Here is an 18,778-nt window from a genome sequence, read left to right on the forward strand (position 1 = left end):
TCCTAAAGTGAACCTGTCTTGTCCAATGAACAATAAGAGAAACATACATCATGTGTGGTCCCCCAGATAAGAAAAAGATTGGCCAAGAATCACAACTTAATGCACAAACACAGAATCCAAGAAAAGAGAAAAGACTCATAACAGAAAAACATATCTGTAACTGTAGTTTATTCAGCAACATCTTGAACAGAATGAAAATGTTTTATGCAACCATCAGCTACTTTTTATATATTTAAAAAAAAGAAAAAAAAATATATACACTTCTTTCTCAAAAACATAATGAAAAAACATTACAACAACAAAAATAATTCGGAAGCTCCTCTTCCATGTCCCGGACAGCTGGGTTTGTCATATAAACTAAACAAACAAATCCAAATTTACATTCTTCTCTTCTGTGTGCTTATATATAAAACTGTAAGGGAGAAAATAAAAAAATCCTATGAGCATGGGAAAACAAAAGTCCTAAACATATAACTATGTAGCACCAACAGTGTTACGCATAAAAACTCCACATTTTGTAATACTCTGTTTCCCCGAAAATAAGACCTATTACTATTTTTGGGAATTGCTAAAATATAAGACCTACCCCGAAAATAAGACCTAGTTGTGACCATTCCCAGGGCCGGTGGTGGCATAAGGGGAACTTGAAGAGCCGCGGGAGAGGTAGGAGAGAATCAGCGGTGCCAACGAAGCCAGCGCTAGAGGAAGCGAGGCGGCACCGGAGGCCGATGTTAAGCCGATGTTTCCTCTATAGCACCGACTCCTGTCACAGGCGGAGTGATACCAAATGCACTCCGCCTGTGAGGAATGGATAGTGAAAGTGCGCTTCGCTCATTCTGCCCAGCGATTGGTTACCAAATTGCTCTTGGAAAGGTACAGCACCCTTGATTGCCCTGATCACCATATTTTTGTACATGAATACATGTAGACTGCTGTACATGAATAAGTCTGGATTGTTGTACATTTAAAAAAAAAAAAAAAAGACCTAGTGTGCTTTTTTTAGCCAAAAAAAAATATAAGACAGTGTCTTATTTTCAGGGAAACACGGTAGCTAGTAGTAGTTGGTCACCTTCCAACAGAATTATCTACCTGAATGTGACAAACTACTACTTGCCATACCTGGATAAATGAAGACCTTTACAGACATTAAGTAGTGTATAAAGCAGGAGTTAGTATTGATTTTATTTTGTTCTTACCAAGGAATAGACTGCATACTAAATGAATAGTAAATATAAAGTGTCTGAGACTACACTGTTTAGATGGTGAAAGACATGCCATTGTAATTTAACTTCAAAGTAACAAATACATTAAAGCCAAACTAACACTTTTAAGCAGTTACACAAACTATTTTAACTACCATAGTACTAGAGCGTTTTTTTTTTTATTTTTGCATACACATACCAAAATATTTGATTAGAAAACTACTTTAAACCCCCAAACAAATATTTTCTGACAGCAGAGGCCCTCTGCCTGCTGACAAAAAAAAATAAAAATAATAGATAGATACCAAGAGTATGTATGTATGTATGTATGTATGTATGTATGTATGGTTAAACCTAATGATTAAAGTGACCACTGCAAGCCCCCACTTCCCCCCTAAGTGTAATACAGTTTTCTTAATCCCTGTAACTGCCCCACTTTCTTTTGCTAGACACCCTGGCCTGTTAAATGAAGTGGTAAAATAGCAGATCTAACGGAAGCATGAACTGGTAATACAATTATGTCATAGTAGGGATTAGAAGAAAAAATAAAGTTTTCTTGCATAATTTGTGACTATTTACAGTTGGGCAAAAAAGTATTTAGTCAGCCACCAATTGTGCAAGTTCTCCCACTTAAAAAGATGAGAGAGGCCTGTAATTGGCATCAAAGGTAGACCTCAACTATGAGAGACAAAATGAGAAAACAAATCCAGACAAATCACATTGGCTGATTTGGAACTAATTGATTTGCAAATTATGGTGGAAAATAAGTATTTGGTCAATATCAAACGGTCATCTCAATACTTTGTTGGCAATGACAGAGGTCAAGCATGTCCTGTACGTCTTCACAAGGTTGGCACACACTGTTGCTGGTATGTTGTCCCATTCCTCCATGCAGATCTCCTCTAGAGCAGTGATGTTTTGGGGCTGTCGCTGGGCAACACGGACTTTCAACTCCCTCCAAAGGTTTTCTATTGGGTTGAGATCTGGAGACTGGCTAGGCCACTCCAGGACCTTAAAATGCTTCTTACGAAGCCACTCCTTCGTTGCCCGGGCGGTATGTTTGGGACTCAAGGTTTGCACTCAAAATCTCACGATACATGGCCCCATTCATTCTGTCCTGTACACAGAGCAAACATAATTGCTCCGCTACCTGCTTTTCAGTTCTATACACTGGTTATGGTTTACTGCTCCTCGTCATAATAAGTCTATATGCTACATAACTCATTAAAAAGCATACACTCCCTAGGTTTCGGATATCTTAGATCAACAGTTAAGGATTGGACTGAGTCACTTCAAGTTGTCTATAGTGGCAAACCTACAAATATAATACAACGACAAAAAAAATAAATGGAAGAGCAAAATATGAAAATCATATCAAAAATGACTGGTACACCCTGCAAAAAAAAACAAAAAAAAACTTTCCCTTTGAAGTACCTATATGCTGTACAGAAAAGTGTGGCATTCACAGCATGGAGTACATTAGACTCCATTCACACAGCTTTACCAGAGGAATAAGAATCTTTAGTTTGGCCATGAGACTTTTTAAAATCTTATTGGATCTGAAAATATCAGACACTTTTTCTCTTTGTGAATGTAACGTATCCAATAAGCTACAAGCCTAAGCAGTGCACTATCTCTACAAGACATATTAGGGCCATATTTTCAACCTCCTAGCATGTTCTTGGATTGTGGGAGCTCACTGATGCACCTAAGGGAAACCCACACGAACAGAGAGAGAGAGAGAGCTGTGAGGTCTACTGCTTAGCTGTTACAGAAGGTAAAATAAGGCAAATAACTGCTTGTAGTTTTCTTCTACATGATTACTAGACAGGACACAAACTGCTAGAAATGTCTCTCCACGCCATGCAGAGCAGAAAATAATTAACTTGACCAAATCAACAGATGTTTAGTCCAAGGAGCGACAGTCGATGTATGGGTATTCGGACGGCGGCCATTGCCGGCTCTCAGATTACAATAGCCCCCAAGAGGAGATGGTGGATGAGTCTCCGAATCACACACTTTCTCTTGTCAAATCAGAGTAAGATTTGGGCCTGATGGTTCAGTTCTGGCATCTCTGCACAAAATGGAGGGCCCTCAAGAGAGCAGGAATGCACAAAGTGAGAACTGCACGTGAATGAAAAGTGAAAACAGTGCCAGGCAAATATCTCAAGCATCCAAAAAAACTTTACTTGCTTCACAGATGACAAGAAGATATGTACAGTGTGTATCTTCTTGTCATCATTTGTGTAGTGAAAAAAATAGGATTTTTGTACTCACCGTAAAATCCTTTTCTCTCCGTTCATTGAAGGATACAGGGCAACAGATCGTAGATGCCTACCATTCAGGATCTACGATCTGTTGCCCTGTGTCCTTCAATGAACTGGAGAGAGAGGTTTTTTGGCCTCTTGATATTATTGTCTGGTCCTTTTTTTTTAGCAGAAAAGAAGATAAATGAAAATACAGCGACCTTCTCTAAGGACTGCCAAGCTGCAATATTCAATTATTTGTTTAGATACGCTTTCATTGTAAGATTGATGAGGCCTGCTTTGGTCTGTAACAGGTATAAAGTCCCATCTGACACTGTTGTGGGGAGCAGTGTTTGGAAAGGTGAAGTCTGTGTGTAATGGCCCCAAATAGTTTGGTTTTGCAAAGTACTTTAAGCTAACAAAGCTGCAAATTAAAAACAGTGGAGCCAAATTAAAGCAAAAGCAATCCATGATTGTTAGTAAAGTGGCAAGAACTACATATATATTTCTAAAATGCTTTCTAAGGCATCATGTCTTGGATTTACCATTATTTCCACGGATAAACGCATCTCCATATTTGTTCTTCAGCTGTCCATTTACATATTCTTCTGTCTGTTCTAAAGCAATGTTCATGTACCCATCTAAGCACGCCAACACCCCTGTAAGTTGGGAAAGAAAAAGAAAAACCTCAATTGCATACCTAAAGTGTTTCCTGATCTTAGCAGCTATCGTACAAGATATACTAGATGCTAATATTTTTCTTTACCCTTCATCTTTTCTGAACCAAATCCAATAGGTTTGAAAGAAAATGTGTCTTATTCGAAGTGCTTAACGATGAAAGCGTGTTTAATAGTGAGAGCTTAGCAGGTATGTTCTATCTGTAATACAGACCTATACAGGCAGTCCCCGGGTTACGAACTAGATAGGGACTGTAGGTTTGTTCTTAAGTTGAATTTGTATGTATGTTGGAACATTTTTTAAGTGTAAGCCTAAAATGTTTTTGTTTTGGATAGCACAGGGAAGAGTTTACCCCCTTAAAAGTTTGTTTTGCTGTCTGTGCCCCTGTTCAGAAGATTTCACCTCACTTTCTGTCCCTGTGACAATTGGATTTTGAAAATGTTGGGTTGTCGTGGAAACAAGGATTGGTGATAAAGCTTCACTGGAGACCTTTTTCCCATGATTACTCTTACAGGAGTGAATTTCCATTCCTAGGGGTAGATTTCCTTTCACTTCCTGTTGTCTCAAGGGCAGGAAGTGAGATTCAATCTTTGAGGAAACAAGACAGCAGTAAAAACCAGAAAAGCTGGTGTATAGAGCAAATATAGCCTAATATTCTGGAGCCATATATTCCAAACTGCATACAGTAAGGAACACAAAATCACGAATTAACAAAACATTCACGCATAGAGAGCAAACGACTTACAGTTTACAATTAGATGCTCTTCCTAAGATCCAGTGTTCAGAGGGGGCAGACTATACAGTAACTCTTTCTTCCAGATAAAACTAGCTCTATGGAAGCTGTGTGCCCCACATAGGACACAGCAGCAGTAAATAACAATTCCTGAAGCCCAGGGGGCGTGTCTAAGACAGTAATTTGGTCTTGTGGGGGGACTGGGCGTCTGCAGATAGAAAGTGTGCATGCTGCAATGTCCTTTAATAAAAACAGGAGAGGAACACAGTGGAGAGGGGAAGGGGAAGGGGGGAAGGGGGAAAAAAATGAAAGAGCAACACAGTGTTCCATCAGACACCAAAGGCAGACGGAGATGGGACAGGAACAGGTGAGGTTGGTAATATCAATACCCGATTAGTATTGATAGTCCAGCGACTGGAACTGCTTATTTAAACCAAACAAAGTTAGCTTTTAATGCCCAACTATATTAGACTATGACGCAGAAAGGCTTCATTGCTCTCCCCTTCACATGGGGGAGGGGAAACAGTGTGTAGTTGGTTGTTAGTTGGGTAAAAGTTTGAGTTCTTATTGAACCGTGTTACCTGGTAGCCTTATGGACATATGGGGGTTAGGCGTATGGGCAGAGCATAACATGTGCCTGTATTTGCAGCCGCACAGGGCCCCAGCTACTGCGTTTATCTGTCCATAGTACTGTATGGATGGAGTACACAGTACCCGGGTAAATGCAAGAACCGACACAAGTTGCCAAATTTTACGTTTTGTGGTCGGTAACTTACGCCCGTGTGCATGTAAATGCCAGTACTTGTGTGTACAGGCATGTACCCGAGTACTGCGTATTCTGTCTATACAACGCTACAGACAGAGAAACGCAGCAGCTGAGACTCCTGGCCGTCACAAATACAGGTGTATTTTACGCTCTGCACATATGCCTATAAGGTTACCAGTTCACATGACTATATTTATAACAGTTAAAGAAGATCTCAAACTTTTACCCAATTAACAGCCAAATACGCACTTCTTATCTGTGTATACATTTCTTGTATCGCAGGTATCTGTGCCAATCACAAGACCTCTATTATCAATTTCCGTTAGAAAGCCAGGCTTACTAGTTATTGTTATTATTACTAGTTTCTGGTGATTACGCTTGCTCATAATCTACATAAAACAATGGAATTTGATAATAAAAATCAATAAAGACATGCAGCCACAACTACATCCAACACTTTTATTCGTTACCTCGGTAATCAACTCCAGAATTAAGTTTCACCACAACAGGTCGTCCAATAATCTGCTTCAAAAAGTCACTAGGGGTTTGTTTCCGTAGACTCATTCTGATATTTCCTAAAAGCAAGAAAATAGCATTAAATACAACCTGTCAGTAACATTTAGAGGTCTATAAAATCTCTTCAACAGAGGCTGACAACTATATAAAACACTGGTCACATCAGTTGTACTTCTTATCCACAGTGCAATGATATGAAGATGCAAACCCTTCATGATGACCTGTAACTAGACCCCAGCCCTAATATTTCAGGACCACCAAAGGATAAGTTGCAGTATACAGGCTATTCTGACAGGGGTGATGGTGAGCTAGAGGCCCCATTTATACAGCATGTAGCAATTAGTAGTAGGCATCATTCACACTGGGCTAACTCGGGGCGTACACGTCCAGAGAATATGAGAAGAGCAGTACTATATATACACAGTATCTCACAGAAGTGAGTACACCCCTCACATTTTTGTAAATATTTTATTATATCATTTCATGTGACGACACAGAAGAAATGACACTTTGCTACAATGTAAAGTAGTGAGTGTACAGCTTGTATATAAGTGTACATTTGCGGTCCCCTCAAAATAACTCACACAGCCATTAATGTCTAAACCGCTGGCAACAAAAGTGAGTACACCCCTACGTGAAAATGTCCAAATTGGGCCCAAAGTGCCAATATTTCGTGTGACCACCATTATTTTCCAGCAATGCCTTAACCCTCTTGGGCATGGAGTTCACCAGAGCTTCACAGGTTGCCACTGGAGTCCTCTTCCACTCCTCCATGACAACACCACGGAGCTGGTGGATGTTAGAGACCTTGCGCTCCTCCACCTTCCGTTTGAGGATGGCCCACAGATGCTCAATAGGGTTTAGGTCTGGAGATATGCAGGTCTGGAGACATGCTTGGCCAGGCCATCACCGTTACCCTCAGCTTCTTTAGCAAGGCAGTGGTCATCTTGGAGGTGGTCATCTTGGAGGTGTTTGTGGGGTCGTTATGTTGGAATACTGCCCCGCGGCCCAATCTCCGAAGGGAGGGGATCATGCTCTGCTTCAGTATGTCACAGTACATGTTGGCATTCATTGTTCCCTCAATGAACTGTAGCTCCCCAGTTCCGGCAGCACTCATGCAGCCCCAGACCATGACACTCCAACCACCATGCTTGACTGCAGGCAAGACACACTTGTCTTTGTACTCCTCACCTGGTTGCCACCACACACGCTTGACACCATCTGAACCGAATAAGTTTATCTTGGTCTCAGCAGACCACAGGACATGGTTCCAGTAATCCATGTCCTTAGTCTGCTTGTCTTCAGCAAACTCTTTGTGGGCTTTCTTGTGCATCTTTAGAAGAGGCTTCCTTCTGGGATGACAGCCATGCAGACCAAAGGCAGTGTGCGGCGTATGGTCTGAGCACTGACAGGCTGACCCCCCACCCCTTCAACCTCTGCAGCAATACTGGCAGCACTCATACGTCTATTTCCCAAAGACACCTCTGGATATGACGCTGGGCGTGCACTCAGATACTTTGGTCAACCATGGCGAGGCCTGTTATGAGTGGAACCTGTCCTGTTAAACCCCTGTATGGTCTTGGCCACCGTGCTGCAGCTCAGTTTCAGGGTCTTGGCAATCTTCTTATAGCCTAGGCCATCTTTATGTAGAGCAACAATTCTTTTTTTCAGATCCGCAGAGAGTTCTTTGCCATGAGGTGCCATGTTGAACTTCCAATGACCAGTATGAGAGAGTGAGAGCGATAACACCAAATTTAACACACCTTCTCCCATTCACACCTGAGACCTTGTAACACTAACGAGTCACATGACACCGGGGAGGGAAAATGGCTAATTGGAACCAATTTGGACATTTTCACTTAGGCGTGTACTCAGTTTTATTGCCAGCGGTTTAGACATTAATGGCTGTGTGTTGTTATTTTGAGGGGACAGCAAATGTACACTGATATACAAGCTGTACACTCACTACTTTACATTGTAGCAAAGTGTCATTTCTTCTGTGTCGTCACATGAAATGAGATAAGAAAATATTTACAAAAATGTGAGGCGTGTACTCACTTCTGTGAGATACTGTGTATATATAGTACTGCTCTTCTCATATTCTCTTGTCTGGGAAGCACTGGAATGCATGGAAACGCATCACAAGGCACTGGAACGCATCTTAAAAAGCACATTTTAAGCAAAAAAAAAAGGTGGCAAAAACGCAGCAAAAAGGGACTGCGTTTGCAGATCTGCTCCAGATCTTGTCTAGACATGGTGTGAACAAGCCCTTAAAGTGTATGTCTGGCCGAAATACAAAAAACCTTCAGTACATCTCTGCAATACATACATATTGCCCATGTTTTATCCTGCCTGCTGGACTCCAGAGATCTGCCTATCAGCCACCCCTATCTGGCCCACTACATATACATTCATTGATTTCTTTCTCACACACTGCAAGTAGAAATAGGGCTCTGGAGAAATACAGTTCTATGCCTATGTCAGTATTGTATCTCTTAGCAACTGCCCCTATAAGAATTTTACAAACCTGGTGGTATTGTCAAAGGGCACTAAAAGGAACATGATAAAATGAAAAAATAACACCGGGACATAGTCTAGTGGAGGAGAAGAATGTTTAGGGTTATTTGGGTAATACCTGGACATACACTTTAAAAGAAGAACTATGGGGTAAGTGTTTTTCTCCATAGTTCTCCCAAGGGTCACAGGAGGACATAAACTAGCGTCCTCCCGTTACCCTAAGCTCAGTATACAGCTTGCAGTATACTGAGACTGCCGCAGCAGGGACGAATCCTTACTTTATTGTCGAGATCCACCCAGCTGCGTGAGTGACAGCTGGCTCCGTTCCTCCAGTCAGCACTGAGGAGTGGGGGAATCCCTGCAGAGAGCCGTGAGTGACAGTCACGGCTCTCTGCAGGGACAGGATCGAGGAGTGAGCGCCGGTATGTGTTCGCTCACTTCCCGATCTACTGAGCCGACGTGTGACAGTTTAATTGTCACACGTCGGGTCGAACTATGAGGGGAGTGAAAAATCACTCCCCTCATAGTTCTCCTTTAAGAAAGGCAGCAGACGTATAGTGTCCGTTCAGAATTTCCAACCAGCAGGTGGAACTCTAGGAGCTTTTGGTGTTTTTACCAGTTTCAACTGTTAACAAAACCAGAATTACATATAGGTTATAGTAGGGGTGGGCAACTCTGGCCCTCTAGCTGTGCTTTAACTACAAATCCCAACATGCCTCTGGGAGGCATGTCTGACCGCCAACCTTGGAATGCCTCATGGGACTTGTAGTTCCACATCATCTGGAGGGCTGGAGATGCCGACCTCTGGGTTATGGTGTGTTACTAGCATTGACACTGCAGTCCTCCCATAACAGTTAATTACCAGTTGAACCTGCGAGATATGTTATCATTCTACAGCAGGGTTGTCATGCCATGGGCAGGATAGTCCTAGATGGATGTGTACCGTATTTGCCGGCGTATAAGACGGGGTTTGAGACCCAAAAAAATTATACGCCGGGTATACTTCGGTATACTGTATGTAACTTCGCCTGCCGTGATTGGCTCATCGCTGAGCTAATCACGGCAGGCTTTGCATTCAGTAAATACAGGCTTTGTATTAAAGAATACAAAGCCTGCCGTGATTGGCTCAGCGCGGTAGTAGCTGAAGGACGGAAGATGGAGGACGCTGCTGGGATCCTGGACAAGGTAAGAGACTGTAATCCCGAGTGTGGCTCGGGGTTAACACTTATGGTACTGAAAATTAACCCCGAGCCACACTCGGGAATACCGCCAAGGAGGTTAGCAAGTGCATTTAAACATTGTTTTGGGCTATACTCGTCTTATACGACGAGTATAGCCCAAAACCTATATTTGTACACAAAAAGTGGGGGGTCGTCTTATACGCCCAGCCGTCTTATACGCTGGCAAATACGGTAGTTTAAAACAGAGACAAATAAATGATTAACACTATTTAAGCAAAAAGTTTTTTTGTTTTTTTTCTGTTTGACCTTGACATGGACTTTCAGTAACATGGACAGGAGTAAGAATGAATGGACTACAAGTATAGTGACGTCACTGCACTTCTATTCCATTGTGAATTACAAGTCCCTCTGCTGATGGCAGTTTCTACAGTCACAGATCCTGTTACACTGAATTAACCCCTTCGTGACTGACGACGTACAGTGTACTTCGCCAGCATCGGGGCTGTTTAAACAAGACAAGCTGTTTTAACTTGTAAAGCCGACTGTCAGCTTCACAAAAGAAGCCATTCTGGCGACTCAGCTGTCGCCAGATCGCTTCTAGAGTCCCGTGAAGGGGCCGCCCAACACCCCCGCCGTGCTTCCCGGGCTCCGTTGCCGCTCCTACGGGCCCGGCTTCTGTGGAGGAGATGGACGTACCTCCGTTCGTCGATCCCCACCCCCGTACTGTGGGACCGGGAGCGATGCAGATTGGATCACTTCCGGTCCCAGCTGTCAGTGCTGAGCTCATGCAGCTCAGCTATAGAAGTGCGATCTGCACTTCAATAGCATATTTCTAGTGTAAAGGTGACACTGGGGGTCTTTTGGACCCCGAGCATCACCTTAAAAGGAGTACCTGTCACCACCATCTGCTATCACATAGGGGGGGCTTGAAAGCCCCCCTTATGTGATAGCAATCAAAGTTAAAATAAAAAAATAACAGTTTTTAAAATTAAAATAAATCAAATCTAAAAACAATGTAAAAAAAATGTTAAGTCCCCCGCGCGTCACCACGTAAACACGCGTCGGGTGCGCCTACGCATGAAAACGACAAACGCGCTACACATGCTGGGTATCCGCGCATGCCGGAGTGAGAGCGAAAAATTCTATGGCCAGTATTTTTGGGGATCTCTAAATTGATGACCTGTGGGGGCTTTTAAAGCGTCGTCTATAGACTTTTTGGGGTACAGAAGTTTGTCGCCATTTCACGGACGCACATAATTTTTAACCTAGGCATGTTGGGTATCTATTTACTCGGTGTAACCTCCTCTTTTATATTTTATTGCGTTTTGGGACATTTATGTACATTTTACACTAAGTTTTGGGATTTGATAAGGAGTTGCGCTAATGTCGTGCAACATAATTTGCAACTGCCAACATTTTATTCTATAGGGTCTTGGCTTTCAGAAAATATATAATGTTGGGGGGTTTTAAGTAATTTTCAGGCCTAAAATGTGGAATATAACATGGGTGCAAAAAAATGAAAAGGCCTCAGTCATGAAGGGGTTACAAAAAAAAAAACAGCCTGCAGGGCTGACAAAGACATGTTGTGAGAAGCAGCAGCACAGCCATTTTGTAGCAGTGTTAGCCTATGCCATAAGTGAATAGTAGGGATGCACCAATACTGTTTTTTCGATATCAAGTATTGATATTAATATTTCGGTACTCACCGATAGCGGATAGTACGGATACCGTTACTTCCGCTAGCATGGAGCCGGCTTCTCAGCCAATCAGGAAGCCGGGCGGTGTGTCATTACCCGCCGCCTTGCTTCTTGATTGCTCGGGAAGCCGGCTCCGTGCTGTTTGCTTCCCAGCCAATCAGCATCGAGCCAGCCTTACCGTCAATCTGGAAGCCGGGTCATTAGCCGCCACCCGGCTTCCTGATTGGCTGGGAAGCCAGCTATATGTTCCCTTGCGGTACTGCCATTAAGAGGAATTCTCCCTCTGACCGGAAGTTCAGGTATCAGGGGTAAGTATCGGAGCATTTGGTCAGGTACGAGTACTTACCCAAATACTCAGTATGAGCATAGATAATAGTATCGATGCATCCCTAGTAAATACGGAGTGCCCCATGTACATACCTCTGAGGGTACATTTACATCTGTGTGCTGAGCCAACATGCATTGTGTTACGGCAGCTGATTTGAATGGCCTGCCTAATACACCAAAATGGATGATTTTTTTCACACACACAATGAACCATAGTCCACCAACAAAGCACAGCTTGGCAGCTTTTAAACTGTGGAGTTCATTCAGACAGGTGAGTGCAATTACACGCAGTCACACGCACACCAAAACCTGCACATCCATGCATACTGTCTGCATCCAAGTGTTATTTTCCCAGACCCGCATGAATGTGGAGGTTTGAGTGTGCGTGTGAAAGCGTGCACCGCCATCAGAATGAGCCCTTACTGTTATCTGTAAACAGGAGGTGATGGAAAATTTAAGTCTGAGACCTGCTTCATTAACAACTATGTAAACAGGGATTTCCCCTCCCTTTGGAGTTTAGTTGACTGCGGTGTCTCCAGGACAGGAAGTAAAATCTCCCCAATGGGACAAAGACAGTAAAAGATAAAGAAGAAGTTCAATGTTTAAGAACTCCCTGGTCTAAGAAACACAGGGTACCACTTCCTCTACTGATTTGAAGTTGTGACCTGCAAGTCACCCCGTACACCCCACTCTCTCCTATTTCAACACATGGCCAAAGCCTGATTGGCTGACAGTGCTAGTTTTGCCCACCCCTCAGTTGAACTTCTTTTGGATGTCCCAGTGATAGCAGAATAACTAAATTCTGTGTCCCTTAATGAACAGCTTAGTGGCTTAGCATTGTCAGCTTACAACAACAACAGGGCCAATTACGACAGGAGCCAATTAACCTTCACATTTTATAGTCTCTCAACTAGCCTTTATTCCACCTGCCAACACTAACAGCCAAGCTAACTTGAGGACTTCTACAGCTATTCCTTCTCACTCCCAGAGCACTAATTTTGTCAATAAACGTCCATCAACCAGTGATTACAGGTTTATCTCCAATCTAATTTTATATTCTCAATAACCAGAGGAACATACTATTATAATATAAATTCCTATCCCCTCTAATCAATCTGTTCTCTTGCCTGGACTTTCCTCTTGGCATAAAAAAAACACAATTTTCTATAGGTAAATAATTATTCCACCACCTTTCAGAAGAGAGTATAGGAGATGTTGATCTAATCTCCATTCCTTTTGTAATATAGCCCCACAAGGTAGACAATACCACATACTATAAGTACTCCACTTTCTTGGGTCATGCAGAACTCGCAAAAATGTATTACAACTAAAGGTGCAACAAAATGAAATTTTGAAACCAAAACCGAAAATAAAAAAAAATGTCAGACCGTAAACGAAAATTATTTTTCTTCTAACCTTTAAAAAAAATGTAAATATTTTCTTTTTTCAAAACTTTTTAATTTTTTATATTTTCTTTTTATTAAATATTTGTATTTTTTACTTTACTGCTGGGGCTTCGGTGAAATATTAGGGGTCTAAAAAGACCCCTGATATTTCCCTTTTAAAATAGAAAAGCAAATGAGGACACAGAGTCCTCAATCTCTTTTTTTTTGCAGCCCCTGTTATGAATCCCTGTTAGGAAGCCTCTATACTGACCCTGTTCATTCTTAATGTGTGGAGATAGTATGTTTACGATGTAAACATTCCCGACTTCCCATTCATTCCTAACTTGTACATAGTAATTTATACTATGTCCAGTTATTTACAAACATTTAGCAATCACTGATCGCTAAACGTTTGTATACAGTTCTCCATCCTGGATCAGCTCTCACAGGAGGCTGACCGGCAGTGCGGGAAGAGAGCTCGATCTATTTTGACAGCTGACTTCTCCCCCTACAGCTGTCTCCGCCTCCACACCGCTCTCCATCCTGATCTGTCACAGGAGGCATAGCTGTGCTCGAGGAGATATCAGCTTCATGTGACAGCGCTCACAGCTATCTCCGCCCCCACACCGTTCTCCATCCAGATCGCTCGCAGGAGGCTGAGCGGGGCGGTGTGGAAGGAAAGCTTAACATTGCATGACATTGCATCTTACATCGCTTTCTCCACGCACCACTCGGCCTCCTGACAGCTTCTCCCCTCCCTGCTGGACACTGTGCTGTGTCAGTGGGGACACAGAGCAGCGCACAGCGGGGAGGAGAGAAACTAGGAATGCACCGCAATTTCGGCCGAAAGATGGTACTTTCATCATTTTGCCCAAGGTGCCATTTTCGGCCGATATGTTTCTGCAGCCGAAATTTCTGTGCATCCCTAATAATACTTGTCCTTCAAAGTCATGTGCTCATCTACTGTTATACAAAAAGGCAAGAAAATAAAACAGGGGTATGCATTAATCTTCATCTTTCACCCTATAGAAGTGTTGGTGTAGGAGCTGATAAACTCCTATAAGCTGAGAAATAGACTATAGTTTGGAAGTAAAAATCTTCTATTAGGATGACTTTAAGTTTGTTAAAGGACTGTGTGTTATAAGCAATTGCCATATTTTTAGCATAGCGCGGTTGCGGGAACATGGTAAGCTAGCCTGGTTTTAATGAACTTTTGTCAAAGTGTTAGACTATGACTGCAACTGCGGAGGCTTCAACTTTCTCAGCATTTCTGCAAGTCACAAGAAGCAAATAACAAAGTATTCCAGCAAAAGGATTTCCTCCTCCAAATCTTTTGATGAAGCAAGCTTATCTGATGAGGGTACAGTTAAGGCTAGCTGTTAGAGAATGGATTCATTTAATGATAGTAAAGATGAGAAGTTCAGTAGAGGAAAAAGCAGACCCAGTGAGGAAGATTCTTTTTCCCAAAGTAATACTCATATTCTCAGACAGCTGTATGAAAGTGCAATCCTCTTTGGTTAATGGTGACCTGAAATCTCTCAACTTGGAACTAGGGATGCACCGATACTAGTATCGGTGCCGATACCGAGTATTTGGGCGAGTACTCGTACTCGCCCAAATGCTCCGATACCTTTCCCAATACTGGAACTTCCGGTCAGATGGAGATTTCCTCTTACCGGCAGTGCCGCGAGGGAACATGGAGCCGGGAAGCTGGCTCTATGCTGTTTGGCCGGCTCGATGCTGATTGGCCGGGGCATCTAGGCCGGTCAAACAGATCTCACAATATGGTGACACGACCCCCACCCTGCAGGCACCTCATTCCCCTCACATAGATCCTTAGCAGCAGTCATTACCGTACCAGTCCCCTGGCCAGCTGGGCAGACACCGCTCTCCAAGCTCTCCGGGATCTGCCCACGTCTCCTGTGTGTACAGAGCCCATGTGATCGGCCCTCAGCCTGCTACAGTGCATGCACAGGATTTCTGAATGAGAGTGCTGGGCAGTCTGTGCAGTAGCAGTAGCAGGCTGAGGGCCAATCATGTGGGAATGAGGTGCCTGCAGGGTGGTGGTTGTGTCACCATATTGTCAGATCTGTTTGGCCAGCCTCGATGGCGATTAGCTGGGAAGAATGGAGTTTGCTAACCCGGGCAATCAAGAACCCAGGGCGGTGGCACACTGCCTGGCTTCCTGATTGCCCTGGAAGCCAGGTCTATGCTACCGGAAGTACCGGTATCGGTATTCAATATCAGTACTCGTCCTCGATACCGAAAAAACGGTATCGGTGCATCCCTACTTGCAACTGACTAATCCAGTTACAAGCACAGCTGGATCATTACATTAGGATTCAAAATGGTATTGAGAAATGTTGGAGTCCTTGACAACATGCAATAAAGCCATAAACTGCACCAGTGTAGCATAAGCAGAGGCAAACTGGTGGGTTGCTGTATCCTGCACAAGGCTCTCCTGTTTCTTTAGTCATTTCTAGATATATTTTTTTGACAGAAGAAACTTTATATGTTTCTTTTGCCAAAAAAAAAAACCCTTTAGCTAGAGGTTGTTCTTCCCTGTAGATTCTAGTGCCATAATAAAAGGTGCTGATTTAAATAATGAGACCTTTCCTTTTTGTGGATGGCCAGAACTGTCTGTCTAAAAGTGGTAAGAAAAGCTGTTTGGATGAAAGCCTTTTCTGTTGAGGTATCACCATAATGATTTATGCAGTGTTGCCCTTGAAGAAAAATAATGACTTAGGATGAAGCAAAAAGCATCCGATGAAAAAATTGCATTCCTTTCACAATGGTCTGGGGGGGATTCCACAGATAAATCTATAATTCGCCTCACAGTTAACTTTTGATCTGTCAGGCAAAATTTCCCAATAACTTTATTTTAGAGGTGATATGCAGTATATACATACATATACATTTCTCACCCTCACATTTTTTGTATCTGATTTGGTGAAAACTAACCTTTTGTTTTTTTAGAATCCTAATAAGTCCTGCCTTGGTTCGACTCACTTGGCAAATCAGAACTTTACTATGAATTGAATTAAAGAAGAAAAAGTTATACTCACCTGAACTGCAGAGACAGCTTGCTCTTAAACCGGTCCCTTCAGCCTCTCTCTCCCTCCGCTGCAGTGGTCTAAGGTGCTGTAATTCATCACGTTCTATAAACTTTCAGGGGAATTTATAAAAACTAGAGGAGACAGAATCTGGAGCAGTTGCCCATTGCAAACAATCAGCTTTTATCTTTTATTTTCAAAGCTTAACTGAACAAAGATAGAAGCTGACTGGTTACTATAGACAACTGCTCCAGATTTAGTCTGCTCCAGCTTTGATAAATTACCCCCCTGTTTAGACGTGAGGACGCTGAACTTAAACTAATAGGAAAGTTACTGTAAAAAAAATGCATGGGAAGCCAGGGCACTGCCTTGATGGGCCAGTACCAATGTCAAGACAAAAAAAAACAAACAATATAGCTGGGTGAGGGGCACTTGTAGCAATGCTAAAAATTGTAAAAAACATATATACTGTGCAGCAGGGATAAAGCTCTTTCACACAGCTCTGAGGGCGACATGGAAAATGCACAAATCTTTTAGATTACAGATTTTGGGTAAGCTGTACGTAGTGTTAAGGAACAGCATGATGTTCCCAGTGGTAATGCATGTTTTGCCATGAAATTGATTTGTTTTTTATTTCAGAAGTAGCTTGGCTCATATACAGCAGCAGAATCCAATCTGATCCATTTCAGTTTAAAAAATGACTTTTTTGGGAGGTAGTTTTAGCAGGAACATGTTTTTATCAAGTGATGCTAAGCCTGCTTTGGCTGACAAAAGTAGCAGCTGCAACAGATCTGAAAGTCATAGCGGAAAAAAAAAAAAAGTTAAAGCCCTTAGGTATAGTTTGGTGTTTGTAGTTTCAGCACAGCTGGAGAGCCAAGGTTGCCTACCCCTGGCATAGTGTGAGCTCCTTTCGTTCAGGAAGGAACTGCATCGTTTTCAAAGGTAAAGAAAATGGGAAAACAGCTTGCACAATTCACACCTATAGAGTGCCATACTGTCATGTAGCATACTATCAACGCATGGACAGTACATGAGCAGCTACAATACGTTTTAAACTACGAGAGACTAGGTATGTGTTTTCCCACTATACCAATTACAGTACAGCATCTGAGATACAGTAGCACAAAAATAAAAAAAATCCATTAAGGCATTGCAAGATGCTCACAATCACAGGTATGACTCCCAGAGACAAATGCATTGTGGGATTTGTAGTTTCACCACAGCCGGAGGGTCGAAGTTTGCCCACCCCTGAGCAGGACAGTATGTGAGCAGCTAGAATTGGTCTCATATTCGGAGACTAAAGATAATTGTTCCTGCAAGAGAAATTATCGAGTGCATGTCAAATATAGTAGTGAAAAAACAGACCGGCAGCAGGACAATATGTGAGCAGCTGCTCCTTCTTAGCTCTCTCAGTTAACCTGGAGCACTGTAGAAATCCTTCTGCCTCTACAACTTTTTTAGGGAGGGATACTTGAAACCGCCAGCAGGAGCAAAGTTATCACGATACTACCCCAGGATAGGGACTATACGCATTAACTACATTGTTCTGTTTCAAATGCTGATATATCTAATGACATACCTTCTTAGACCCAGTATGTGCAGACAGTAAGGTCCCTTGCCGATTTAGCAGAATCCACAAACAGCTTAACTCTTCAATAAGGCACAGAAGTTGAATCCAACGCAATTTTGCTTCCGATAAGTGCAGTACAAAGGATGTTTTTCCTTTTGAAGTGTAAGAAGACAATGCTTTTCCTAAGCCTTGCCTTTGCTTGGACATGAAACTAACATGAGCAGTAGAGTGAAAAGCAGGGAGTGTGTAGCTAACTTTGTACTAACTAAAAGCAAGATACACTGAAAAAAGCAATACCGGCGCCCCCGGTTTGCAGAGAAATCCACTAAAAGCAAGATAGATGAACGGAAGAGACAAACATACCAAAGGCATTATAATAACAGTAAGAGACCGGCTGCTTGTCAGACATAATTATGTTTCTGCTGTCTTCTCCCCAGAGCATTCAAGAACGGCCACTCTTTACTCCCTCACTGCTCAGATATCTCACTATACCCCTCTATGGCACTCTCTCTTGTGACAGGGATCAAAGACACCAATCATCAGAAAGACCAAATCATTCCTAAGCCTAACAAATGTGCAGGAGTTTAAAAGTAGGTGATAAACACTGTACTGACCCAAGGTTGATTGGGTACAATAAAGAGAAGTATATGTGAGAGAGTGGTAACCACATGTGTTTACATTTTGAGTATATGATAAAAAGGCGAATTAAAGTCACAGAAATAGATACAATGGGTATAGAAAATAATTGCCCCCCTTAAAATAATCACATTTTGTTGATTTGCAGCCTGAAATGAAGACAGACATTGTTTTTTGTTTTATCCAGCTGCATTTACTCTGCAACTTATAACATCCAAGTAAAAAAAATAACACCAACATGTCAGAAAAAAAAATCAAAAACAGAATCACT

At 42.4% G+C, this 18,778-nt stretch overlaps 1 protein-coding gene across 1 annotated transcript; it reads right to left on the bottom strand.

The window, feature by feature from the left end:
- Positions 1-311: 311 nt before the first annotated feature.
- Positions 312-6,196, bottom strand: LSM6 (LSM6 homolog, U6 small nuclear RNA and mRNA degradation associated). The gene is made up of 3 exons (XM_018552985.1): positions 6,096-6,196; positions 3,994-4,107; positions 312-412 (listed from the first exon to the last, which is right to left on the bottom strand). The coding sequence occupies exons 1-3, from the start codon at positions 6,187-6,189 to the stop codon at positions 378-380; spliced, it is 243 nt and encodes an 80-aa protein (XP_018408487.1). The 5' UTR covers positions 6,190-6,196; the 3' UTR covers positions 312-377.
- Between the last annotated feature and the right edge of the window lie 12,582 nt (positions 6,197-18,778).

The sequence above is a fragment of the Nanorana parkeri genome, unplaced genomic scaffold (assembly GCF_000935625.1).
Source record: "Nanorana parkeri isolate BGI_ZX_2015 unplaced genomic scaffold, ASM93562v1 scaffold104, whole genome shotgun sequence".
Classification (NCBI taxonomy): domain Eukaryota; kingdom Metazoa; phylum Chordata; class Amphibia; order Anura; family Dicroglossidae; genus Nanorana; species Nanorana parkeri.